This window comes from Vulpes vulpes, chromosome 6 (genome assembly GCF_048418805.1).
Source record: "Vulpes vulpes isolate BD-2025 chromosome 6, VulVul3, whole genome shotgun sequence".
In the NCBI taxonomy this organism is placed as follows: Eukaryota; Metazoa; Chordata; class Mammalia; order Carnivora; family Canidae; genus Vulpes; species Vulpes vulpes.
Genome location: NC_132785.1, coordinates 130,699,407 through 130,727,111, shown reverse-complemented (window position 1 = coordinate 130,727,111; position 27,705 = coordinate 130,699,407). Strand labels below are relative to the sequence as shown.

Here is a 27,705-nt window from a genome sequence, read left to right as displayed (position 1 = left end):
TGCACCCCCACACCCCCCATCACCTGCACGTGCAGAGGGAAGATGCCGCCTGCACCTTGACACCTCATCACCCCCAACACCTGCACGTGCAGAGGGGAGATGCCACCTGCACCCCCACACCCCCCATCACCTGCACGTGCAGAGGGAAGACGCCGCCTGCACCTTGACACCTCATCACCCCCAACACCTGCACATGCGGAGGGGAGATGCCACCTGCACCCCCATACCCCCCAACACCTGCATGTGCAGAGGGAAGATGCCGCCTGCACCTTGACACCTCATCACCCCCATCACCTGCACGTGCGGAGGGGAGATGCCACCTGCACCCCCACACCCCCCAACACCTGCATGTGCAGATGGGAGATGCTACTTGCACCCCCACACCCAACACCTGCATGTGCAGAGGGGAGACGCCGCCTGCACCCCCACACCCCCACCCCGTGGAACACCTTGCAGAAACCAGGGTAAACGTTTTCAGAACACAGAAAGAGCAGTTAGTTATCCACACACCCTCACCCAAAGAAAATCCTAAAGGTGCATTTTCAGACCTACAGGAGAGGAAAACAATTTCAGGTTCTGAGTTGCCAGAAGAATGAAGAAAAGCAAGTGGTGAGTTTGCAGGTGAATCAAGTAAGTGCAACCGGAATAAAGGAATAACAACCTCTTGTGGCCTTAGTGAGAGGAGACAATTAAAATATGACGAACAGGACCCTATAAGCCTGAAAGAGTTATGTCAAAATAAGTGTTGGAAGATCTATCCTCATGTCTGTCACGAACAGATAAAGATAAATTAATTTTAAAATACAGCCAGTATGGGGGCGCCTGGGCAGCTATGTTGTTTGAGGTCTGACTCTTGGTGCCAGCTCAGGTCACAATCTCAGGGTGCTGAGACTGAGCCCCCATCAGCTCCGGGCCGGGCGCACTGGGCCGGGAGCCTGCTTAAGACTCCCTCTCCCCTCTCTCCCTCTGCCTCTCCCCCCGTAGGAAAACCACTGCCAGTATGCACAGTACAACTTCCACAGTAACCACTAACGATGCAGAAATAGCGCTAAGTTTCAAACTAGTATATGAAGTGGAAACAGAATAAGGAAAGATATCAGGGTGAAATAAGGTAAGACAAATGAGATAAACAGACGTAAAAAACCAGGAAAATAATAAGCATGAAAAACAAAATGGTCGTTACAAACCCAAACATCAGTAATTTTGATAAGTGACAACAGACGGGATGGATGTTCTAGTTAAAAAAACAAGGATTGTCAGATTGAACGAATATAGATTCTAGATCCATGCCGGAAAACCAAAGACACATGTCACATGTAAGGATACAGAAAAGTCTAAAAAAAAAGAGACGAAACTACCCTGGGCTATCCTGTCACCAAAGTGCAATTCAGATGTAGAGGATCACCAGATAGAGTTGTGTAGCCTCGAAGTTCAAGACACTTGGAAGGTATCCTGGTCCAAATACATACGGCTCGTGATGTAGTCTCACAGTAACAGAAATCCAAGAGAAATAGATCCACCATCAGGCGAGAAGGGCTTTTTTTAAGAAAAGACTTTTATTTTTTTGAACGAAAGAGAGTGAGAGAGCATGAACAGGAGCGGGGGTGGGGAGCTGCAGAGGGAGAGGGAGAAGCAGGACCCCCCCAAGCAGGGAGCGCGACTCAGGGGCCCCGGGATCACGACGCTTCACCAACTGAGCCACCCAGGCACCCCAAGGTTAGAAGGTCTTAACACATCTCTGCAGCAGACAAAAAGGGGAACAGATCTGAGGACGGCAGGGATGGACAGACATCAAGCACCGCCGGCTGCCAGACACACATTCCTTTTCAGTACACAGACTTTGAAAACTGACCTCACAGTGAGCCATAAGGCAAGCCCCCAAAAATGTTAAGGACCTGGTGTCATACTGCCCACTTTCTCTGACCACAACATGACTAGTTAGAAAAGAACCATGGGAAGAAGAGACATGAACTGGATCATGGGAAAAGAACTAGGAAAAAACCCCAAATGTTTGCATATTAAGAAACTTAGAAATATCCTGGGAGGTTAAAAAAAGAACAATGGGAAATATAAAGAATACTTTTAGTGGGATGATTCTGTATAAAAGCTTGTGAGGTGCAGCCAAGGCAGCCCTTGTTCGGTAGATACAGATGCTGTAGGACAGGACACAAGGAGGAAAACAAGGAGCCACCCATGGGTTTTGAGAAATAAGAACAAGAACAGCGAAATAAACCCGAGGAGCATACGTGGCAGGAAACAAACCACCAGTGTTCATTTTTAAACACCGATGAGGGACGCCTGGTGGCTCAGAGTGGGATCCGGGGATCTGGGATCGAGTCCCGCATCAGGCTCCCTGTGGGGGGAGCCTGCTTCCCCCTCCACCTGTGTCTCTGCCCCCCCCCCCGTGTCTCTCACAAATAAATAAATCTTAAAAAATAATAATAATAAAATAAACACCGATGAGCCTCTGGTGAGACAGATCGGAATGTGCCTGCCTACCCACAGAGTCAATGGGAGGAACTGAAGGGAACAGCTCTACAGACGCTGCAGCCATTGAAAAAAGAATATCACGAGCAGCTTTGTGCCAACAGACCTGAAAATCTGGATGAAATGGACAAATTCTCAGAAATACATATTAAAAAAAAAAAAAAAAAAAACGAGCTCAGAGGAGGAGAAAGTGTCCTAAACCGCTAAAGACACCGAATTTTGGTTGTGCTACCTACAAAGCAACCCCAAGCTATAGTTACTTTATGGGTGACTTTTCTCAAACATTCAGAGGATGCACAATTCCAGTCTCGCATCACCACCACCACAGGACAGCAAAAGAGGACACACTCCGAAGCACATCCCACGAGATATCTTGGTGCCAAAATCTGGTGAGGTCGCAGACTCTACGTATGCATGCTGGAGTCCTAAACAAAATCGTAATCATAAATCCACCAATGAACAAGAAGGGTAATGCTGCATGACCAGGCTGGAATTTTTCTAAGGATGGAAGGTTAGTTTAATACCAGAAAATCCATTTACGTAGAGTAATGTTACGTAACATGACAGCAAGTCAAGGAAAATCACATGATGCTCTTGATTTAAAAAAAAAAAAACATTTTGTTATATTCAACATCCACTCACATTAAGCACATAATAAACTCTCAGGAGAAGCCGTCACCCAGCTGTCAGAATGGCTGAAAGTCACAAGACGGTGGCATGGAATGTAACACAACGGCCGGTGGCAGCTGCAGATGGTGCCACCACTTCAGAAAACCGGGAGTTCTTCCTGAGACTGGCACGTGCCCCCCCCCCCCCCCCCGTGGCCAGTTATCACTCAGGAGAAGTGAAAGCATATGACTTTCAAAGTCCTGCACCCAAAGGGTTGTAACAGCTTTGAACCCAAGAGCCTTAAAGTGGAAACAACCCACCCACCTACCAGAAGGATCAAGTTGACACAAAGCGCGCTTTATTCCCGCAGTGGGGACACTATACACCAAGTGGAAGGAGCTGAGGACTCAGACTCGGCGTGGGTGAGCCCAAGAGCCACATGCTGCCCATGACAGCGCCGAGAAGCCGGACAACAAGGGGACGTGCACTTGCCTGCAGGTGCAGAGCAGCGCCCTCGTCCTGCTGGGGTGTGGCTGACGGGCACACCGCTGCCAGAACTTGCACTGCCAGCTGGACATCCCTCCACCGTGTAAACTAAACCACAACGAGGTCCCTCAAGTGGGCCAAGGATGCAAACAAGGAGTTCGTAGAAGACAGACGTGAGTGAACAATAAGCACGGGGAAGGATGACCAGTCTCGTAAAATTTAAAAATTGATTAATAACCCCCAATAGGAATGAAAAATAAATAGGAAGCTCAACGGTGTAAAGTGGCCCAGAACCGGGGGTGGGGGGGGTGGGGGGGGGTGGGCAGCAGCTGCTCTGGGAACCCAGCAGGGGGCACGCCCGGGAGGCCCCCGGGGAGGGTCAGCGGGGAAGACTGCCACCAGGTGCAGTGACCCCGAGGTAACCCATGACACCTGCCAGGAGCCCCCGGGAAGAGCAGGAAACAAGAGCAGCCAGGCCAAAGCGGGTGCGCAGGCCTTGCAGAGGCCAAGACATTCACGGGGATGGAAGAAGACGGCCTCAACACCTCTAGCCGGGGAAGGATTCCTGTCCTCTAAAGACAGCGCCGGGACTCAAGGCAATAAAAATAAGGAGAAAGAATAATTGGCAGAGGAAGTGACCTGCAATTCTGCTGACAAGGAAGCACCAAGATCCTGCATTAGTAATCAGAGAAATTCAAATTAAAACCACAAAACCATTTCACACCCACCAGATTGGCAAAAATTAAAAGTCAGGCAAAGCGCTGGCAAGAATGCAGAGTACTGGGGACGCTCATCCTCGCCGCTGGGGGCTGGAGTTGGCACAACCGCACTCCGCGAAGCCGCTCAGTAGCAATACTGAGCACACACCCCCAAACCCTACTACGGCACGTGCTTCCGACAGGCCCGTGCAGAGGACAGGCCCTCAAATCCTGACACCAGCACATAGGAAACTGGCCAAAGGTCCCCTGAAGAGCAGAGTCCCACACTGTCATTCTGCAGGGACCGCCTTGCAGCCCTGACCGCCGCTGGCGCAACGTCACTCCAAAACTTAAAGACTGGGCAAGAGCAAGACATGCAGGGGAGCAGAGAGAGTTTGACCCCTTTTACATAAAGTCCCAAGAGCAAACGGGAACAGCCTGCGCAAGGACTCTCCGGTGCAGAGGGTACAAGCAAGGGACCAGCACCACCTCTCAGGGAGGGGCCACGCTCACCAGGACAAGTGGGGGGGCGTCTGCTAAACCCGATGTTCTCTACATTCAAGCCATAAACCGCGCCTGCCTATCCTGACGACTCTGTGGCTTCAGGACACAACCTGCCGTCGTGTCCCCTCACCTGCCATGTCCCACCCATGCTGAGCCACGGAGCCCCCAGCATGGCGCTGCCCAGCCTTCTCATCCCACCCTCCCTGGAGTGGCCTCCCCACACCAACTCCAGGAGGGGCTGACAGGGCCTCTAAATGCAGCTCCGCCCTCCTGGCATCTCCTGCAACCTCTCCCACCACCCCCAGTCTAAATGCAGGGGTCCTTCGGGGAGCCCCAGGAAGCTGCTGAAGACCAGCGGCACCGAGAGGCTGCAGTCTGCACCCTGCCCGGGGGCACCTGGTGTAACAAGGGGGCACTGACAGAGACTTCCCAGACACAGAAGACGCAAGCAGGTGGATCCAGAGTCCTTGGCCCCGAACCCTGGCTAGTGCTGACCCTGAGGTCACACAGGGACACTGCATCCTCCAGGAGGCCCCATGCGAATCTGCCAGATGTGCTGAGGCCCATCCTTTCCAGGTGGCACAGCCAGTGCTCCGACCTGCGGCCCTGCACTCCTGGAGGGCGAACCCCACCGACCAGAAGCGCCCACACCGCGCTCCACGGCTCCTGGAGAACGAGCTGTGGCGGAGCGCGCGGCCCCCTCGGCAGGAGGCCGCCCTTCCCGTGCTGGATGGCAGCCCTGAGGTCCTCGCCAGGAGGCCTCCCCCAGGCGTGGTGTCCACTCCAGAAGGGACCCTGGTGCCAGTCTCCCCCCAGCCTGAGCGCTTCATCGCCAGCGGCCAGCGCGTCAGGAAGACACCGAGAGAGCTCCGGGCCGGAGTCCGAGGGGAGTTGACCGCCTGCGGCGGTGGGCTGTGGGCAGACCTCGGCCAGTCTTCCCGCGGGGACCCACGCGCTTCCCCACGCAGCGAGAGGCGGTCTTTTGCCCTCGCAGACCTGGCAGCCTGATGCAGAGAGCCCGCGTGTGCACGCGAAGGCGTCGCTAACGAGGGAGCGCAGCGCCAACCGGGACGGCCGCGGGACGGGGCACCAGGCCCCAGCACCGCGGCGAGGAGGTGTGAGCTGCAGGAGCGCGGTCCCCGGGCCACCCCCGGGCGGCGTGGCGGGCGCAGAAGGGGCTCTGACGGCGGCGGAGCGCAGAGGCGCGCGACCCTCTCGGCCAGCACCGCGGCGGCGGACAGGTGCAGGATGCGCCGGAGCCGAACCAGGTGGGCGCCGCAGCCTCGCAGCACCGCGCCACTCCCTCCCGGCGCTCCCGGGGCTCGCGGCCCTGCGCGCATCAGGGCTTGCGCCCGCAGAATGCGCAGACCGGCTGGGGGCGCCGCCGCGGCACGGCCCGGGGGGGGGGTCCCCGGGGGGGCCCGGGTGCGAGGTCCCGGCTGCGGGTCCCGGGGGGAGCGTCCGTGCTGCGGGTCCCGGGTGCGAGGTCCCGGGTGCGGGTCCGGGGGGGGGGTCCCGGCTGCGGGTCTCGGGGGGAGCGTCCGTGCTGCGGGTCCCGGGTGCGGCCCCGCGCGCAGGTCCCCCGGGGCTGCCCGCGCCCCTCCCGAGCTGGAGGTCCCGGGCGGGGTCCCGGGCCGGCACGGACGGGGCCAGGGCCCGGATGCACGGAGCGGGGCGGGGGCCTCCGGCGCCTGCGGGCGGCGGTCCCGGGCGGGGCGGGGCGGGGCGGGGGCGGCGCGGGGCCCGGCGGGCGGCGGTGCGGGCGCAGGTCCCGGGCGCCGGCAGGTGCGCGCGCGAACAAAGCGGCGGGCGGCGGCGTACCTGGGCACGCAGCTGGGGCTGGAGCCGTCCACCTCCCAGGTGGCGAACAGGTTCATGGGCACCGGCGTGTTGAGCGCGGCGGGCGGGCCGGCCAGGCCCAGGCGGCCCCGCTCGGCCATGGCGCCGGCCCCGCCGCTCCCTCGGCGGCCTGGGCTGCGGCCGGGCCGCGGACGCGCGGCGGGCGGGCTGGCGGGCGGCCGGGCGCGCGGAGGGCGGCGGCGCGGTCACATGGCTGCCGGCGGCGGGGACGGCCGGGCGGGCGGCGGACAGGCCCGCGGGCGGCAACCAGGCTGCGGCCGCCCCGCCCCGCCCCGCGCCGCGCCGCGCGCCCCGCCCCGCCCCGCCCCGCGCGCCCCCGCCGCGCGCCCCGCCCCCGCCGGCCGCCGCCGCCGATTGGTTGCGCGCGCGCGCGCTCGCCGCCCGGCGCCCAATCGCGGCCCGCGGCCCGCTCGCCGGAAGTGCGGGGACGCGCGCGCTCCCGGCCGCCGCCTCGCCAGGCGGCCCCGCCCTGCGCCCGCGCCTGCGCACAGGCCCCGCCCCGCCCGCCCCGCCCCCGGGCGCCGCCGAGCGGGGGCTCCACACCGCCCTCCCCTCCCCCGCCCGGCACCCCCGTCCCGCGTCCGCGGCGCCCCCACGGCACCCTGCGTGCCCCGTGTCCCCGCGCACGGCCGCTGCCCCCCGCGTCCCGGTGCCCCCGCCCTAGCGCCCCGGGGCCCGCCCGCCCTGCCCCCAGGGGCGCTCCCGCCCCGCGACTGCCCGTGCGCCCCCTCGGGTGCCCCGGCCCCGGCGACGCCCCCGCCACGGGAGACAGAGACAGGCAGAGGCCGGGCGTGCGAGCTGGGGCGCTGGGCCGCCTCGCCGCGGGGGTCCTGCCCTGGGGGTCCTGCCCGCGGGGGTCCTGCCCTGGGGGGTCCTGCCCTGGGGGTCCTGCCCTGGGGGTCCTGCCCGCTGGGGGATCCTGCCTGCCGGGAGTCCTGCTCTGGGGGGTCCTGCTCTGGGGGGTCCTGCCCGCTGGTAGGTCCTGCCCGCTCGGAGTCCTGCCCTGGGGGGTCCTGCCCTGGGGGGTCCTGCTCTGGGGGGTCCTGCCCTGGGGGATCCTGCCCTGGGGGGTCCTACCCGCTGGGGGGTCCTGCTCTGGAGGGTCCTGCCCTGGGGGGTCCTGCCCTGGGGGGTCCTGCTCTGGGGGGTCCTGCCCTGGGGGATCCTGCCCTGGGGGGTCCTACCCGCTGGGGGGTCCTGCTCTGGAGGGTCCTGCCCTGGGGGGTCCTGCCCTGGGGGGTCCTGCCCTGGGGATCCTGCCCTGGGGGGTCCTGCCCGCGGGGGTCCTGCTCTGGGGAGTCCTGCCCGCGGGGGATCCTGCTCTGAGGGGTCCTGCCCTGGGGATCCTGCTCTGAGGGGTCCTGCCCGCGGGGGGGTCCTGCCTGCAGAGAGTCCTGCTCTGGGGGGTCCTGCGTACTTGGAGGTCCTGCCTGCAGGGGGTCCTGCCTGCCATCAGGGCAGGGCGCTGGCTCTGGGGTGGACCTGATGCCCCCCACCCCCTGCACGGTGCTCTCCCGCCGGAGCCCCTTACCTCTTACTGCCCAGCCATGCCCCAAGTATTCTTTCCCCAAGACCAGGGAGAACGAATGTGGGGGGCAGGGGGCTCTTGGCCCCGGGGTCACTGCCCTGGTGGACCCAGGCAGGAGGAGACCAAGACCAGGGTGACCCGCTGGGCCCGTGGGCAGGGCAGATGGGGAAAGGCCAGCTAGATTTGGGGGCCCAAGGAGGGGTTCCCTCCCCCATCCTCCGGCGGTAGCTCTGGGGGGGGTCACCAGATGTTGCACTGGGATGTAGGAAAAGCTTTTCTGGCTTGTATTTTTGTATCTTTTCTTCTGTTTTTTTGTATTTTTTCTTTCCATTCCTTTTTTTTTTTTAAGATTTTATTATTTATTTATTCATGCGAAACACACGGAGAGGAAAAGAGAGAGGCAGAGACCCAGGCAGAGGGAGAAGCGGGCTCCCCGCAGGGAGCCCATCAGGACCCCAGGATCATGTCCTGGGCTGAAGGCGGCGCTAAACCGCGGAGCCACCTGGCTGCGCTGTTTTGTCTCCAAGTAGTTTTATAGAAACAGGTGCCGTCCAAGAACCTCTCTCTTCCCGGCCCTCCGGCTTTGCCACCGTGGGCCGCTGTCCCCTGCTGAGGACCCCGCCTCCGGCAGCTACAGACGGCCAGGCCACGCTTGGGAGTCAGCGAGGCAAGCTGTGCTTCCCACATGCGCCTGCCCCTGGGGGGCACCACCCAAAGCCGTGAGGGCCTGTGTGTCCTCCCGCAGCCGACTGGCCGTTGTCAGAGAGCTGGTCCCACCAGGCAGAGCACCTGTGGGTCTTCTACCTACGGGGTGGGGGGGGAGGGGGATGTGGCCGTGTCCAGGGAGCACGCAGCAGTCCCCGTGGGGCCAGGCTGCCATTGACCTCAGCATTTGGCACGCTGCGCTGCGGGACAGTGTGGGGTACAGTCGCCGTCAGCTGGATGGGCTGACGCTTCGCATCTGTGTGTGCCAGCACCACACCCAGGCAAGGAGTACGACGGGGGGCCAGGTGAGGAAATGCGGGGTGACCACGCCGTGCACACGGAGGCTTGACACCAACTGCCTGTTACAACAGAGCTGTGCGCTTCCTGTGTGCCAGCCGGCATGGTGAGCCCTTGGTGGACGTGACAGCCCTGTGCTCCCACTCGACCACTGAGGAAACTGAGGCACAGAGGTTATGCAGCTGCTAAGGGGAGGTGCCCAGGTGTGTGCCCCACAATCTGGCCCAGAGCCACCCCAAGTGGCCACCATGGTGGAAATTCTTAAATACTTCAAGTCTGGGAGGCAGAGACAGAACACAGCCCCCTGTGCACTATACCTGAGACACTGTTCTGGGTTTTTTTTTTCTTTTTTTTAAGATTTTACTTATTTATTCATGAGAGACACAGAGGGAGAGGCAGGCTCCATGCGGGGAGCCCGACGTGGGACTCGATCCTAGGACCCCGGATCACGCGTTGGGCCAAAGGCAGACGCTCAGCCACCGAGCCACCCAGCTGCCCCTGTTTGTTCTGTTTTTTAAAGTGGTTCTAATTTTTTTTTTATGTTTATTTATTTATAAAGTGGTTCTATAGGAACACCAAGGGGTCAGTCGGGGTGAGACTGTGGCCTTTTGTGTTTTCCAAATTTTCTACAATGGACAGATAACATGACGGTGGTCAGAGTTACTTTTTTGGCCAGAACCTGTTATTTGCATTGTTACTCTCTGTATTTGAAAATGAGTCTGTGTCTATCTTCCACTTGTGGAACATCCCAGGGTGAGTGCCTTGAGAGCTGGGAGGACGCTCCTCCAAGCGAGCCTGGTGTTACACGCACGCACACGCACACCAGATGTTGGGAGCGCATCTGCTTTCTGGTGGCGGTTTCTTTAAGACGGGAACTTAGTTCAAGAGGAACTTGTCTGGACAACTGGGGTGTCTGGATGTGATGGGGGAGGAGTCCCTGAGCTCCATGGGCCCGTGGGCTCCGTGACGACCCCTCCTGAGGACCTGGTGGTGTGCCTCTGGCCTGCCCCTGTTTTGTAGATGGATTAGAGCCTCCAGTTTCCAGCTGGTGCAGTGAACTCCCGCTGTGTTGCAAGGGGGGTGGGTTAGGCTCAAAGCCCCTTTTATGGGGCCCCACCCACGGTCACTGAGAACCCCCGCAGCCTGCAGGTTGGGCTCTGGCGTTCTCGGTGGGTGGGATGGACCTCCGGCTTGTTGGGAACGCATTCATCTACTCAGCCTGACTTAAGCTGATACAGTCCAGGTGTGGGGACGCGATGAGGTGCCAGCAGGTGTGGTTCCCCTCCGGGTGCGGGTGTGGGGGGTGCTGGGCTCCCCTAGGCCCAGGAGCTGAGCATGCACCGACCCACCAGCACAGCCTCAGGCTCCGGGGCAGAGTTGGCGACAGAGGGCACGCCGGTGCCGAAGCTCCGCTGTGCTCACATGGGCGGGCCACGTTCCCGTGCACCGTGTGGGGCGGCTCAGCCTGACGGGGGCACGGTCGGGGGTGGCCTCTGCTCCAGCCTGCAGCTCCGCCGGCCTTCTCTGCCAGGAACCCGTTGGAGCGGGTCCTCGTCTAGCGTGTGCTCCTGGCAGGATAGGCTCGGAAAGTCGTGCCTGTGGCCCGGGTCGCGCCCACTGCCCTGCGTGGAACAGCCGGGTGCCCGACCCCACCGCCAAGGTAGGGACAGAAAGCCTGCACAGAAGGCGCAGCGGGTGTCCGGGCGGCCAGGGGCAGGCCCCCTGCAGGGAGAGGAACAGGGTCACCACGGACCCGGGCGGCGTCCCCACGCAGGGCAGGTGCCCGGGGGGGGGGGGGGTGAGTAGGAAGGCTGGCTGCTGGCCCCCTGAGGGTAGAACAGGTGTGTGGGCCCCTGGTAGCCAGCCACATAGGGCGTGTGGACTCCCCTAAGGACGCCACCAACCATCAGTTGACAGTCCAACCTCGTTAACCGCTGCCGCTGCCTCACCTCTATGGAAGCCGCCGGTTCCCTCAGAGCCGCCCGCCAGCACCTCCCGGGTGACCCTCACGGGGGTTGAGTCCAAAGGTTCGGGTATTGGCTCCTCCGTTGGCTTAATAAATGATGATCAGGCCAGTTTCGAACCCTGAGAACACGGGAGGGACATCTCAGGACACGGTTCCCGCCGTCGTGGAGCTGCCGTTCTCCCAGAGGGAGCACGAAGGGTCAGCATCCACACGGACGCGTGGTGCGTGCGGATAGCGGGGTCTCGCCAGGGCACCGTGGGCCGGAAAGCGCGGTGGGTGGGGCACGGCAGCGGGTTAGAGGCCGCTGAAGGCGGAGTCGGTGACACAGAAGAGAAACCGGGAGAGAGTCCCCAGATCGCAGCACTGACGGAGAGTACGGAGGAGAGGTACATGTGGACGCAGGTGTGAAGACGCCCGATATGGTCTCCCAGAGTCGTGGAACACGAGGAAAGGGACGGGGACCCCTGGGTGGCTCAGTGGTTCAGCGTCTGCCTTCTGCCCAGCACATGATCCCGGAGTCCCGGGATCGAGTCCTGCATCGGGCTCCCTGCGTCGTGGACCCTGCTTCTCCCCCTGCCTGTGTCTCTGCCTCTCTCTCTGGGTCTCTTGTGAATAAATAAATAAAATCTAAAAAAAAAAAAAAAAAAAAGGAAAGGGACAACAGGCTAGATGAGGGAGTTGAGGATGTGAGGTGCAGATGCAGATGGTAGCCACCATGTTGCTGTGGCAGGGTGTGGCTGGGGGGACACTGGGGAGGGGACAGTACCCAGTAGGCCAGTGATGACCATCTTCATGGGCCTGTTAGTAATGCAATGTTGATGAAGACCATAGGGTACCTAGAAGAGTCCTTCCAGCAAACACCCCACCTGGGGCAGGTGTAAGGGAGACCCAGACAGGGCAAGGAAGGTCATCGACACCTGTAAGGGGGCGGCAGCATGGACATACCCAAGCAGCCCATGGAGGCTGACCCACCCAGCAGCCGGGAGACAGGGAGCCTGTGCCTTCAGAGGCCTGCTTTGGCGGGGGGGGGGGGCTCCAGGCACGTCTGTTGACTGTGGGGGGGCCCGCAGAGGAGGTGGTGAGCCAAGACGCGGCACCCCATCACCCCAAACCCAGCAGGTGGAAAACAGCAGTGAAGCGGGGATCCTGTTCAGAATAGAAAAAGAAAAATAATCTACCTGGGAACAAGTTCTGTAAAAGTTGGAAAGGGTTAAAATTCTACTGAGGGGGCAGCCCCGGTGGCCCAGTGGTTTAGCGCCTGCCTTCAGCCCAGGGCGTGATCCTGGAGACCCGGGATCGAGTCCCACATCGGGCTCCCTGCGTGGAGCCTGCTTCTCCCTCTGCCTGTGTCTCTGCCTCTCTCTCTCTCTCTCTCTGTGTCTCTCATGAATAAATAAATAAAATCTTTTAAAAAATAAAAAAATAAAACTCTACTGACTCTCATTTGAACCTGAACTGGGATCTATACCAAAATGTGGATTTGGATATAGTCAAATTAATTCTCGGACGTCTGTGCCACACTGAGCGGGAGCACGTGGCCAGGACACTTTTGCAAGAGAAGAGGAGGAGGTGCTGCATGGACCTGAAGAATGGAGTGGAGGGTGTCACGACGGAGGGACAGTAGTGGGGGGTGACTGTGGACCTGTCTCCAACACACCGGAACCCAAGGGGTGCTGACAGCTCCGTGGCAGTTGTCAGGGAAGGATGGGTTACCCAGAAAATGGTAGGGGGACAGCAGGCTGCACTTAAAAAAAGAACACCGGGCAGCCCGGTTGGCTCAGCAGTTTAGCGCGGCCTTCGGCCCAGGGCGTGATCCTGGGGTCCCAGGATCCAGTCCCACGTCGGGCTCCCTGTGTGGAGCCTGCTTCTCCCTCTGCCTGCGTCTCTGCCTCTCTCTCTCTCTCTCTGTGTCTCTCATGAATAAATAAACAAAATCTTTTAAAAACCACTTAATTTCTACCTCACTTTTTACACCAAAATAAATTCCAGATGGAGCAAGAATTTAATCACGAAACATGAAACTCTATGGGCTCTGGAAAAAACTGGAAGAAAATAGTTTGTAATCTTGCAGCAAGGAGGGCTGTTACAAGCACACTGCAAAACTCTAGAAGATGAGATTCATAATTTTGTCTACGTCCCTAAAAAAAAAGTCAAAGACCACAAATTTGGAAAAAATGCAAAAGATATACCAAAAGACTAATTCTTAAAAATATTTTTTACTTATTCATGAGAAAGAGCATCGAACGCAGTGGCAGATGCTCCACTTGCCTAACAAGAGACAAAGGTCGTGGGCAGCCCCGGGTGGCTCAACGGTTTAGTGCCGCCTCCGGCTCAGGGCGTGATCCTGGAGTCCTGGGATCGAGTCCCACGTCGGGCTCCCTGCATGGGGCCTGCTTCTCCCTCTGCCTGTGTCTCTGCCTCTCTCTCTCTCTCTCTCTCTCTGTGTCTCTGTGTGTGTGTCTCTCATGAATAAATAAATAAAATCTAAAAAAAAAAAAAAAAAGAAACAGACAAAGGTCGTGAAACAAAGACGGGAAGCAGGCTGCGGTGGCTCCCGATAGCGGAGAAGAGCTCATCCCTCCTCCTGCTCCGAGCACCCTCCCTGAGTTATCATCGCCCCAACCCCCCACTTCAGGTGCACCTCCCGAGACCCAGGATCCCCACCTTGGGCCCCTCCTCCAGCGCCGACAGAGACATGCTAGGGGCGCCCCTGCATTTCACAGAAAAAGGCCTCGGACGATGTCAACTGTGGCCAGGAGTGAGGGACATGGACAGGGCACTCGGGGTGGGGGGTGCACTCTCCCGCCCCAGATTTTACGATCTCAGTGACCACGGCCTCTGTCCAGCAGCAGGGCCACCGCCAGGTCTTCCTAACTTGGGGCCAGCTGGCGGCTCCCACCCCTTCCCGAAGGCTCCCGGCTCCCCCCGCCAGTGACCACCCATCCCTCCTGTCCTGCAGGGGCAGCTGCAGGGGGTGCAGCCCGCGTGGCTTTCGAGGCTGGGTGGGAACTGGGGCCCCGCTCAACTGGCCCTGACCCTCCGCCAGCTCCTCCCCTCGCCCGGCCCCTGCGGCCGTCCCTGTGCACGGCCTCTCTGCCCTCCTGTGAGCACAGGCCCGGGAGGCGGCCTTCTCTGCGGCCGGGACAGGGTCCTCCCGGAGCCCAGTTGACCTCGGGGTCCTTGACCTCGGGCTTGCAGCCTCCCGAGCTGTGAGGAGTCAACGACCGCGCTCACGGCGCCCGGCCGGGGTGCTTGTGCTGGCAGCTCCAGCAGCTCACCCGGGAGGGCAGCCGCCCAGCCCTGGTGCAGACGCGGGAAGGGCCCAGCGTGGTGGGGACCAGCCCAGCCTTCCCACCGGGACTGATCCACCCCGCTGAGCCCCCGTAAATGCCAGTCCTATGACAACATAAATATTGTCCTTCAGGGATTTTTTTTTTTTTTTAAGTAGACACCATGCCCAGTGCAGAGCCTGATGTGGGGCTTGAATTCACAACCCGGGGTCAAGACCCGAGCAAGATCAAGAGCCGGATGCCTAACAGACCGAGCCACCCAGGCATCCCTTCTCGGTGGATTTTTGTTTTTTATACCAGCTTTATTGAGGTAGAATTAGCATATAACAAAATCCACGGGGTGCCCGGGTGGCTTAGTTGGTTCTGTGTCTGACTCTTGATCTCCGCTCAGGTCGTGATCCCGGGGTCCTGGGATCGAGTCCCACGTCGGGCTCCCTGCATGGAGCCTGCTTCTCCCTCTGCCTGTGTCTCTGCCTCTCTCTCTGTGTCTCATGAATAAATAAATAAAATCTTTAAAAAAAAAAAAGAACGTACATAAAATCCATCCATTTAGAGCATACAAGTAAATGATTTTAGTGAATGTGTAACGTTGTGCGGCCGTCACCACCAATTTTAAGCCGTTCTCAGCACGCCCAAACTTCCCCTGTGCCCGTTTGCAGCCACCTCGTGTTCTGTCCCCAGCCCCTGGCAACCGCTGTCTGTTTTCTGTATAAGAAATATAATAAAAAATAAATAATAATAATTAAAAAAGAAATATAATATTTCTTATCTGTAGATTTCCCTTTTTGGACATCTCACATAAGTGGAAATGCACCATATGGGATCTTTCGTGTCTGACCTCTTGCACTTAGCACGGTGTTCCTGAGGTGCTTTCATGCAGATCTGTGAGTACTTTGTTCTTTTTATGGCCAGCCGGGTAATATTCCGTGGTAGAGATATGCTGCCTTTTGTCTATCTGTTCACCGCTTGGCGGACGCTGGGCTGCTTCCAGCGGGGTCTGGTAGGACAAATGCCACCATGAACGTTCGTGGACGAGGCTTTGTGTGGACCTGAGCTCTCAATTCTCTTGGGCACATTCCTGGAAGAAGAAACGTGTACTATGGTAGCTCTAGACGAGTGAGACTCTTAAAGAAACTTGTAAAGACCCTCTTAAGACTCTCTGAAATGTTGGGACGCCTGGGTGGCTAGAGGTTGAGCACCTGCCTTCAGACCAGGGCCTGATCCTGGAGACCCAGGGTCAAGTCCCGTGTCGGGCTCCCCACATGGAACTTGCATCTCCCTCTGCCTGTGTCTCTTTCTCTTGTCTGTTTGTCATGAATAAATAAATAAAATCTTTTTTTAAAAGATTTGAGTAGACATTTCACCAAAGAAGACACACAAATGGCCAAAAAGCACATGAAAAGATGCTCAAATTATCAATCATTAGGGAAGTGCAAATCAAACCGTATATATATGGTCTACACCACCTCTTCTTTACCCATTCATGTGTCGATGGACACTCGCGCTGCTTCCGTAGCTTGGCTACTGTAGATAACGCTGTAGTAAACGCAGGGGTGCATGTATCCCTTTGAATTCGTGATTTTGGGGGATCCCTGGGTGGCGCAGCGGTTTAGCGCCTGCCTTTGGCCCAGGGCGCGATCCTGAAGACCCGGGATCAAATCCCGCATCGGGCTCCCGGTGCATGGAGCCTGCTTCTCCCTCCGCCTGTGTCTCTGCCTCTCTCTGTGACTATCATTAATAAAAAAAAAAATTGAATTCATGATTTTGTATTCTTTGGGTGAATACCCAGTAGTGTGATTACTGGATCATCGGGTAGGTCTGTTTTTCCAGAGTGACTGTACCAGTTTGCGTTCCCAGCAACAGTGCACAAGGGTTCCCCTTTCCCTGCATCTTCACCAACACTGGTTGTTTCCTGACTTGTTGATTTTAGCCATTCTGACTGGGGTGGCTTCAGGTCCCACATTCAGGTCTTCAAACATTCTGAGTTTATCTTTGTGTCTGGTGCGAGAGAATGGTCTGGTTTCACTCCTCTGCGCGTGGCTGTCCAGTGTTCCCAGCACCATTTATTGATGACACTGTCCTTTCTCCAGTGGAGAGTCTTTCCCGCTCTGTCGAATATCAGTTGACCATAGAGTTGAGGGTCCACTTCTGGATTCTCTATTCTGTTCCATTGATCTGTGTGTCTGTTTTTGTGCCAGGACCACACTCTCTTGATGATCACAGCTTTGTCGTACAACCTGAAATCTGGCATTGTGATGCCCCCAGCTTGGGTTTTCTTTTTCAAGATCGCTTTGGCCATTTGGGGTCTTTTCTGGTTTCATGCAAATTTTAGGATAGTTTATTCTAATACAGTCAAAAATGCTGTTGGTATTTTCATAGAGATTGCCTTAAATGTGTAGACTGCTTTGGGTAGTAGAGATGTTTCAACAATATTTGTTCTTCTGACCCATGACATGCTGCCATTGCTTTGAGCCACTACATCTTGGGGCAGCTTTTTTTTTTTTTTTAACTGAATAATAGATGACAGAAAAGGAACATGCAAAGGAACACAAGTGCGTCTACAGAGAGGCAACACATCACATCACCCAGTGCACTGGAGGCACAGAATAAAGCAAAAGGGGGAAGACAGAACCGTAAGCCCACTGTCCTGAGGGCCCTGCCGGTGGCTCAGGGGCATATCTCTGCAGTTCTGTTCTGTGCATACACACATTTGTTTGTTTGTTTGTTTTTCAAAATCTAGTTTGAGGGCAGCCCCCGTGGCGCAGCAGTTTAGCACCGCCTGCAGCCTGGGGTGTGATCCTGGAGACCCGGGATCGAGTCCCCCGTCGGGCTCCCTGCATGGAGCCTGCTTCTCCCTCTGCCTGTGTCTCTGCCTCTCTCTCTCTCTGCCTCTATGAATAAATAAATAAATAATATTTAAAAAAAAACAAAAACTAGTCTGAAGTATACAAACTACATTTTTTTTTTTCACCTAAGAACACACTGTGAGCATTTTTTATATCCTTGAACATCTTTCTGGAGTGTGGCTTTCCATAGTCTTTTGGTATTCTGTGATGTGGATACACTCTAACCTGTTTACCCAGATGTTCACTGGGGGCATTTAGACCAATGTTGTATACTTGGCAAAACATTATTAGCATCTGATTAAAATGGTCAATTAGTAAGAGCTATGGGAAGGAGGAGCTTATATTGCCAGTATATGTACGTATTTTGGTTTTTTTGGTTTTTTTTTTCTTTTTTTTCTTTTTATTTTTTTATGATAGTCACAGAGAGAGAGAGAGAGAGAGAGAGAGAGAGGGAGGCAGAGACACAGGCAGAGGGAGAAGCAGGCTCCATGCACCGGGAGCCCGATGTGGGATTCAATCCCGGGTCTCCAGGATTGCGCCCTGGGCCAAAGGCAGGCGCCCAACCGCTGCGCCACCCAGGGATCCCTATGTACGTATTTTGTAAAGATTTTTTTAGAAGATTTTATTTATTTATTCATGAGAGATGCAGAGAGAGGCAGAGACATGGGCAGAGGGAGAAGCAGGCTCCCTGTGGGGAGCCCAACATGGGACTTGATCTCAGGACCCCGGGATCATGACCTAAACGAAAGGCAGGTGCTCAACCGCTGAGCCACCCAGGTGGGCCATATTATCAGCATTAATAGAACTTGGTTATATCCTGAGAGAACACAGGAGAAAAGGCTGGGACTGTCCAACGTTATGAGGTATAAAGGGAAGGTCCATCCCCCAAACAGCAAACAATAAAACAAAACACCTCTTGTGGCAGAGAGAGCTGGGTGGCACCAGCATCTGCTCTCTCCTCTCCCCTAGGGACAGAGGCCTCCATTTAGGGCTGGACACAAGACCCCGCAGAAGGGAAACCCCCTTGCTCGGCCTTCCAGCAGAAGCTGGGACTCTGTGCCTGGCTCAGGAAGGAATATTTGAGTGTGTGGACAGCAACACCTTGTTCCTCGGTGAGGGAACTGATGCAGCGTGCATAGACCCAAAGAGGGCGATGGAGGAGGTGGAGGGTCCCCTCCTGTGTCAGCGCGACTGGCTGCAGGTGCCCAGATCACACATTCCTTCTGGGTGTGTGTGTGGGGGAGGTGGAGGGTTTACAGAGAGACCGGGTGGGGGCTCGGTGGCGCAGGTGGCCGTCCCGTGGGGGGCCCCATCCAGTCCAGGGCCCGGACAGAACTAAGGTGGAGGAAGGACGGATTCGCCCCCTTTCCCCGCCTCACAGCTGAGGCCAGGAGCTTGGTCCCCGTGCTCTCCTCAGACCCGGTCTTGCACCACGGGCTCCCCTGGGCCCTGGCTTGCAGACGGCAGATCGTGGGAGTCCCCCGGGCCCCGCGGTCACAGGAGCCAGGTCCTCAGCATCCAGTCTCGTGTCGAGTCTCCCCGCACGTGTGCTTCCTGCGGGCCCCGTTTCTCTGGAGACCCCGGGCTGCCACAAGAAGCTTGAGAAGCGGGACCCCTGGGTGGCTCAGCAGTTGAGCGTCTTCCTTGGGCCCAGGGCGTGACCCCAGGGTCCCGGGATCGAGTCCCACGTTCCCTGCATGGAGCCTGCTTCTCCCTCTGCCTGTGTCTCTGCCCCTCTCTCTCTCTGTGTCTCATGAATAAATAAATACATCTTTAAAAAACAAAAGAAGCAGCAGCTTGAGAAGCTGGTGAGAGATCCAGCTGGAAGGATAAATCAGGGTTGTCCCCGAGGAGCCGGCCTTGCCATGCGACCGGCTCACGGGCTGCGACGTGGCGGGGCTGGAAGCGCAACCAGTGAAGTAGAACTTGTTATCACCCCAGAAACCGCACTTCGGAAGCAGGGGGTGATCCCAACCCGCGCGTAGAGGTCCCAGGCGCTGGCCATGGCTAAAGCCATGCAGGAATCGAGGGGCACCCGAGAGCACGGCCTCTCTCGCCACCACCTGCAAGGACCCCGAGTTTCAGCCTTCCCCCCTACAAAACACCAACAGGAAGCCCGGGAGGACAGAACAGCGAGGCGGGAGGGGCATCGAGTACAGCAAAGCCACTCTGAGACGCAGGGGACATTGCGGGCTGAGAGCCTGGAGCTGTCAGGTGTGTCCACCGCCGAAGCCCCCCGCAGCAACGGCGGAGGGTGAGCAGGGGAGACGTGTCTGTGAGGCGCAGCAGGCCCAGGGGCGGCATCCCCAGCCAGCACAGCCTCCCGCGGACGGGTAGGGGCAGGGCAAGGGCCGGGAAGGGCGCACCTGCAATGGCGTGGACCGGCTGGGCAGGGCCCCCCGCGGGGACGCTCACGGTCCTCTCCAGGCTTCGGGGGGGTCGAATGCCAGGGTCCCTGTGCCACGCCGGCCGGAGCTGCATGCCAGTGCACTGGAGGGGCTACCTTGGGCCCCCTGAGGGAGCGCAGGCGGGTAGGTCAGGAGAGGACCCTGCGGGTGGCAGCACCGCGTAGTGACACTTGCTGGTGCCTCCGAGGTCACCCTCAGACCACTGGGGAGCATGTGTGCCTGGGGACCCGGCCAGCGGGGCCTCTGAGAGTGACCCTCGGGTCGCAGGGCAGGGCGTGCTTGGGTCGCGTGGCATAGCCTCCCCAGCAAACGCACGACAGCCGCGAGAAACGGCAGCTTTACAGACGCTAAAAATAGAGGATATACTACGGTCCCATCTGGCTACCTAACGCGTGTGAGCGCGTGTACGTGTGAAATACATATTTCCGTGTAGGTGACGATACCTGGCGGAGACCTTTTTCCAAGTTAGAAACGAACCCAACGTGTTAAGCAATAATGGGAACGCACCCGATTTAGTTTCCCCTTTCTGCTTGTCTGTATTTCCTATTTTCTCTGCAACGGACACGTATTAATTGTGCGCTAAAAATAGAGGAAAATAATACAAGCTCTGCAGTCAGAACCCAGCAGGCCCAGCCGGCTGCTGGCCGGGCCGCGGGTGCCATCTGGCTGGGGCTTCTCCTGGGCCTGGAAAAGCCAAAGGAACAAAGCCCCGCCCCGCGCGGCAAGCAAGGCCTTCGTCGGACGAGTACTGTCCCGGGCTCCAGCCCTGGTATCAAGGGGAACCACGCAAATCTACGAGGCGGTGAAAAGGTCCCAGTGCAGATAGATCAGAAAGGATGTGAGACGGAGACTCTTGTTGGCACCAGCAGCAGAGTCGCAAGTTAAAACACGATGCGCGCTTCGCCGTCTCCTGGGTACAGACTAACGTAGACCAGACGGGACCTCAGGCCGCCAGGACACCGAGGTCCACCCACTCCTCATTCCCCTGCAGGCAGGGCTTGGCTGGCCTCTGGGCGGAGGCAGCAGCCCTGGCCGGTGGCTCCATGGCTCGGTGGCTCGGGGCCTGGCACAGAGTCTAGCGGCCTCTTCAGGCGGGACGGGACGTGTCAGCCGGGATATGGGAACAGGTGCGTGCGACATTTCAAAGAGCAAAACTCGGAGACAGGGAAGTCTAACTGCAGAGAAGTGTCAGAATCAGGGGTGGATGGGACGCCTGGTGGCCCAGCACTTGGGCACCTGCCTTTGGCTCAGGTCGTGATCCAGGGATCCAGGATCGGGTCCCACGTCGGGCTCCCTGCATGGAGCCTGCTTCTCCCTCTGCCTGTGTCTCTGCCTCTCTCTGTGTGTTGCTCATGAATAAATAAATAAAATATTTTGTTTTAAAGATTTATTTATTTATTCATGACAGACATAGAGAAAGAGAGAGAGAGAGAGACAGAGAGAGACAGAGAGAGGCAGAGACACAGGCAGAGGGAGAAGCAGGCTCCATGCAGGGAGCCCGACATGGGACTGGATCTGGGGTCTCCAGGATCACACCCTGGGCCAAAGGCAGGTGCTAAACCACTGAGCCACCCAGGGATTCCAATAAAATCCTTAAAAAAAAAGAGAGAATGATCTTGGTGATCTGAAGGCAATTATTTCTTTTTTTTAAAAATTTATTTTATTTACCAGGCATCCCAGTAACTATTTTGGGGGGTGCCTGGGGGGTTTACGCAATTAGGTTCAGGTCATGTTGGTGACCTTAACAAGGAAGGGACAGGAGGGATGAATCAGAGGCACCCAGAGTGGCAGGGTCACCCCGACGGCTACCTGCACAGGGCGGACGGACAGCTGTGAACTTCGTGTGACGGAGCTGGCCTCGGGGACGGCAGGAGTGGCGTCGCCCTAGCCTGAGGAGGAGATCCTGCCCATATCATGCGTCTGTACATAATTTTAGACTTTGCAATAGGGCAGCCCGGGTGGCTCAGCAGTTTAGCACCTGCCTTCGGCCCAGAGTGTGACCCTGGAGACCCGGGATCGGGTCCCACGTCAGGCTCCCTGCCTGGAGCCTGCTTCTCCCTCTGCCTGTGTCTCTGCCTCTCTCTCTCTCTCTCTCTCTCTCTCTCTCTCTCTCTGGGTCTCTCATGAATAAATACATAAAATCTTAAAAAAAAAAAACCTTTGCAGTAGACTGGGAGTTTGCAAATGATAGGTCCAGCTGTTCTACTAATGCTGCACACTCATCTGTGTAATCCAGAACGACCCGGGTTCAGGGGCTGTGTCACAGGCCCTGCGTCCTTCCTTTCCTGGGACATGTGCTGGCTCATTATGTTCAGCCGAGGCTTGGAGACATCAGGACATCCCGAGAACCCCGGTTCTTGATCTGAGTTGCAGAGGTGGGTGGCTGTGCAGGGCCGGGAGGTGGGAATGAGTGCCCTGGCCCTCAGCTTCTGTGGAGCAGGACGGACTGAGCCCCCCCACGCCTCGCAGTGAGGGCAGGACCAACAGATGGCTACGGGGAGTTGTGTTCTGAGCTGTCTGCAAACAAAACTGTTCGTGGGACGTTGGTGGTTTCCCACGACGCTAGGGTGGAGGTGCCATCACCCCTAGTGTGCAGACAGGAGATGGGAACTGGGAGAACTTGCGCATGGCCGTGTCCCGGTGGGAAGGCGAGATGCTGACGGGCTCGGGGGAGAGGCCTTATAGCAGGCCTGGGGCTTGTACATCACGTGTGGTAAGGTGACAGACCTGGGGACGACTGTCTTTGAAGGAGGGGTTTATCGCTGACGGTTCCACAAGGAGGGGTGGCCTCTGGTGGTCTGGAAGCTGGCCCCGGGTCATCCAGGGCAGGGGGATCGTGTCCTGACCGCAGCAGTAGGCTTGGAGCAGGCGCACAGGGTCTGTCCTCGGCGTTGGTTGGTTAGTGCATCAAAGCAGAGCTCAGGCCAGCTGTTTGCTCTTTGGAGGACTTACGTGACCCTGGGTCTGTGCAGCCACAGGACATCAAAACATCATAAAATATACAAAGTTAAAAAAAAAAAACCAACATGATGAATACAGAAAATAGGAGGAGCAGGCGGTTTGTGGCGCCTCCTGGTCCCCTTGGTCCAGGAACCCGCTGGCCGGGCTGTGTTTCTCAAGCACTGACCTAAGGAAACCCTTTCTGCTTTGTCTCCTGGGCGCATCCAGCTCAGATTAAAGCTGGTGTCTTGGGCACCCGGGTGGCTCAGCGGTTGAGCATCTCCCTTTGACTCAGGTCATGATCCTGGAGACCCGATATCAAGTCCCCCATCGGGCTCCCTGCAGGGAGCCTGCTTCTCCCTCTGCCTGTGTCTCTGCCTCTCTCTCTCTGGGTGTCTCTCATGAGTAAAAAAATAAAATGTTTTAAAAAAATAAAAATAAATTAAAAAATAAAGCTGGTATCTTTCCAGTCCCGTGGTCACGCTGCTTTCTGGGGTCCCCTCTAAGAAACAGCCATGCAGTGAGCCCCCAGCCTATCTGCTCTTCTGTTCCTGGAGTCAGAGAGAGCAGGGGAAAACCTAGGGCCCCTTCCACGGTTGACTGGAGTGCATGGCTCACCCCTCCTGGGCTGACTCCCTTTCCCTAGCCTGGGCACGCCAGGTGCCCTTGTGGGTGCTGGGGGTTGGCACAGGGCCCCCCATGTCTCCCTCCATGTCTGGAGCTTGTCGGTACAGGCTCCGGCTTGGTGGTGCATCCTGTGCTTATCGAGCCTTTCCGTGTGCGAGCTGCTGGGGTCCCGGGGGAGCCTGCCGGGCGTCCTAGGGAGGCAGCTTCCCTACAGCCTCCCTCCACACCAGCTGCATTCTTTGTACGCTCACCCGGCCATCGGGGGGCTCACTCCCCTCTGTGGTCCGTCTGAGCAAAGGCTTCTTGGCCCTGACAGCACCCATTTCTCCCTATCGCCCAAACCAGCCACGCTCTTCACACCTCTTCCTCTGTGGCTGCTGTCATCCCCACCCCTGCCCCTTTGTTCAGTGAAACCCCAGGCCTGGCCCTCCTGATGTGGATGTGGCCCCTGGGCGGCCCCCGGGAGCCTCCCCGGGAGTCCCCCTGGTTTCTGCAGCCACGGGGATCCAGGCTGGATTTCAACTCGGTCCCCTGTTGACTGTGTGCAATTCTCAGGGGTCGCACTATGCAGTGGGCATGAGAGCATCTGCAGCCTCGTGTTGCCACGATCACTGAGGGCGGCCGTGCACGGGCGGAGCAGTGTGCCTGGGAAGCAGTAAGAGATACTGGGGAGACCCCCCCCCCAGATGCCCCTCCCAGCTGAACAATGGGCTTCCAAATAACCCTTGGATCCAAGGAGAAATCAAAAGGGGGATTAGAATTCTAGATTGAATGAAATGAAAACCGAACCCATCGAAATTTTTGGGATTAGAGGCAGGTGTCCAGGCCACAACACCTATGTCATGGAGGATGGAAACTGCACCGAGGAGCTCATCTCCTCCCTACAAAATGGGGGGAGAAAGAACTAATTAAACCCCACTTGAGCAGAAGGGAGGACAAAATAAATGTCAGAATAGAAATCAATGAAACAGAGCCCTGAAAAACAATCAAGAAGATCGATAAACCAGGTGTGCTTGTCTGAGGAGGTCGGTCACGTTGACAAACCTCCGGACTGATCTGGACGCCAGACACCGAAGACAGAGATGGTCAGTTCCAGGGTCTTGGATGTGAGACGGACGGGGGCATCATTCTGCTCATCGTGTTGACTCTGGGGATGCTCTCGTGGGTGTCGGCACTTATCAAATGTACCAAGTAACCGTTGGGCTAAAGAAGAAGCCAGAAGGGAAACTTATCAAATCACACACATTAATATGTGTGGTTATCACATCCCTGTGAGAGCTCGAGGAAGCTGCAAACGAAACCCAAAAGCATTTTTTGGGAGAAATTTGGAAAGACCTCAATAAAGGAGTCTCAGAGAAGATGCAGGTGGATGCTCGGCCACAGGCCCCAGGTCCCTGGTGACTCCTCAGACTCTAGCTTCGGCCCTGAACAGGCAATGCCTGCAAATGAGAACAGAGCACCCTCACAGAGCCTGAAATAAAGCTTGGAGTCCCATCAATGCCTGATTGTATCGAGGAGTGGGCCCCTACCCTATTTGACCGACAGAATAAAAAATGAATTCTCTCTGAATAAGAAAGACACCTCCCAGAGCCTCGAGGTTTTCCATCAGGATGGTCATCATTTATCCCAAAATGACCAGGTGTGCCAAGAAACAGGATCCCACAAGCCAAGAATAAATGGTGGACACGGACAGACGGGTCACCATATCAGAAAATCACTGCAGTGAACCTTAAAATGTGATTAATATGGGCAAGACAATGAATGGAAAAAGCGGAGAATTTCATCAGGGAATTGACGTCTAAAGGAGAAAAATACCAGATGGATGTTTGAGAAGTGAAATCTAAAATAACCAAAATCAACAATTGAATAGATGGTTTTAACAGCGGATTATGGAGAGCAGAAGAGGGGATTTGAGAAGTGGAAACTGGGTGAGCAGAGAATACCCAGGGGGAAGAGTAACGATGCAGAGCAGAGTGCCAGATGCTGGAGCACATGGGGCCTGGGGGTCACTGCTGTCCCAGAGGCAGGGGGCTGACCGCGGAGAGCGAAGAAGCAATATGTGAACGATATTGGCCAAGGATTTAAAAAAAAAAAAAACATGAAAGACCAAAACTATAGATTTAAGACACTCAATGAATTTTAATTAGCATAAATACAAAGAAAATACACTTACCGACATCCTAGTAAAACTGCAGAAAGTCAAAATTTAAAAGCATCCAGGAGAAACTGATACATTATCCTTAGAGTGCAACGGAAAGAGACAAAGCAGAATTTTTCAACAGAAATGAAAGCAGGAAGACAATGGGATGGTGTCCTGACGTGCTCACTGGCAAGGACGCCAACTTTCAATTCCGTATGGGGGGCTGGTTACTGCTGCGGGGCCCCTCTCTCTGGCTGCCGCCCAGCGGCTCCCCCACACTGCGGGGACGCTCCCCGTGCCCTCTCACGTCCCCCACCTCGGGGCTGTGCATCCTGGGCCTGTGATGTCTGCAGCCAGGCCCCGGAGGGCAGGCTCCCCTCCAGACGCACCCCCTGCACAAGGCCCAGCAGGGACAACACCCACCCCTCTCCCTGCTCCCAAAAGCTCCCCACAGGAGGCCCGGGCAGCTGCAGAGGCCTCTCAGGGTCAGCCGGGGTCCCCCTCTCTGGAGGCCCGGCTCCCGCTCTGGGGTTCCCGCCCACCTGGGGAGTCCCACTCCCTGCCTGGGGCAGTCTCCCCTTGTCTCCACGGGCTTGCAGGACGGGTAGCTGGAGAGAAGGAAGCTCTGGGTGCTTCCCTGGCTCTTCAGCTGTGGCCTTGGCCTTGCCCTGGTGCTCTGTCCCCTTAGCTTAGCGTCTGTGTGTCCTTGCTGGGGTGAGGATTTCCCTCCCGCCCCCAGGGCCAAGTGAGTCTCGTCCACACTAGCAGCAGCTGGGGCCTGGAACCGGCCCTCCCCTCCCAGGAGCCTGCAGTGGTTTGGGTCTGAGCACCCTGCATGGCCACGTTGGAGTGACTGGAACCCCAAGGGAGACCCCGAGCCACAACCACCCTGCTAGGCTCTCCTGGATCCCTGACCCCGAGACACAGCAGGTGACAGATGTTTGTCATTTCAAGCCGTCAAGCTCAGTGGTAATTTGTCCAGCGGCAGCTAATAATTAATACACGATGTTGGGGGTGTGCATGCCGTGCACTCCCGGCTACTCCCCTGGGGTCCCCTGGGGTCGTAGTGGACAATGCCCGCCCACAAATAGAAGGCTCAGCCCTGCAACAACCTCCTTTTCCTAAGCAAGAGGTTGATCCAAAGTCCCCTCTTTTGTTTTCACCATCTCCACAAAGCAGTGGACAAGAATGTCCCAGGGCTGAGGAGAGGAGGGAGCTGTAGGCTAGACATGGGGCGACCTATGCACGTTTTACAAACATTCAAAACCGCTGCTTACCGGGAGTAAATCTTCCTATTTTCTGCTAGTTTTTTGGTCATGTTTGAAACTTTTTTTTATGAGGAAAAGCCACTAATTTAGGCTTTTCAAAGCGGGTGAATTCTTCTGGCTTCAGCCTCCTGGGGGGCTCCGCTTGTCGCCGTGACTCAGCCAGGCAGTGTTTTCAGGCTGCGTGGCTTTGCTGGCCCTGCGTGGAGGTGAGGGCGGTGGGCCAGGTGTGGGCAGGTGCTGGAGCGCAGGGAGAGCGCTCAGAAGGGGTTCGGCCGCCCGCAGCCCGCCGCCAGCATGGGGCCCGGGGACCAGCACGTCCTCCTGTTCTGGACTCCAGTAAAGCTTGCTCTGGCTTTGCCACGGTGATGCTGCTTGGAGTTTATGTTTAGATCCGCACTGAGGTGAGGGCTCAGTTTACCGGCTTCATCCTCCAGGTGGAGAGAGCACAATGCCAGGGAGAGTCTGTATTTTCCTTAATGAGGTGAGGCCCCTGAATCTCAGTGTGCAGTTGGGTCTGTTTGTGCTGGTTTCATCCCCCTCGTCCTTTTGTCTGTCTCTGTGCAAATATCATGTGGTTTTCCTGCCTGAAATTCCGTATGATATTTTGATATTCAAAAGGGCAATTTTCCTCTCCTTCAATTTTGTTTAATTTTAAAGCCATCTTGACTGTGCTTGTGAATGATCTCTTCCAGGAGACTCTGGGATCAGCTTTCAACTTATCTGAAAGTCTTGTTGGCATTTTGATTGGGATGAAATCGGCTTTAGAAATTGAGTCAGGAGCGGCTCACGCCTTTAACAACTGCTCCCAGGGGGAAAGGGCGTTTCCTGCTGGAGTCTGAGCCTCGGTGCGCCCTACGGGGGAACTTGGGAGCGTTCACCCCCGGTGGCCCTGCACATGGGACGCCCTGGGTGTCACCAGGAGTGTTCACGGCACCTGCACATACCCGGGAGCGCGTGTGTCGGGGACACGGCGGGGGCGGGGGGACATCAGGGGGCAGCCCCGGGTCAGGGCGAGCCGCGAGGGGGGTCCGCGAGAACCAGGAAGG

General features: G+C 57.1%; 1 protein-coding gene across 7 annotated transcripts in view; it reads right to left on the bottom strand.

The window, feature by feature from the left end:
• The window catches only part of PACS2 (phosphofurin acidic cluster sorting protein 2), a 53,962-nt gene extending 47,141 nt beyond the window's left edge, over positions 1–6,821 (bottom strand). For 2 of the 7 annotated variants that reach the window (XM_072762511.1, XM_072762512.1), the window contains exon 1: positions 6,606–6,818. In XM_072762511.1, coding sequence (XP_072618612.1) covers positions 6,606–6,724 — 119 coding nt within the window. In that variant the 5' untranslated portion in view covers positions 6,725–6,818. Of the gene's footprint in view, positions 1–6,605 lie in introns of all 7 variants that reach the window. The other 5 variants (XM_072762513.1, XM_072762514.1, XR_012002339.1 and 2 more) reach the window with 4 other exon arrangements.
• Between the last annotated feature and the right edge of the window lie 20,884 nt (positions 6,822–27,705).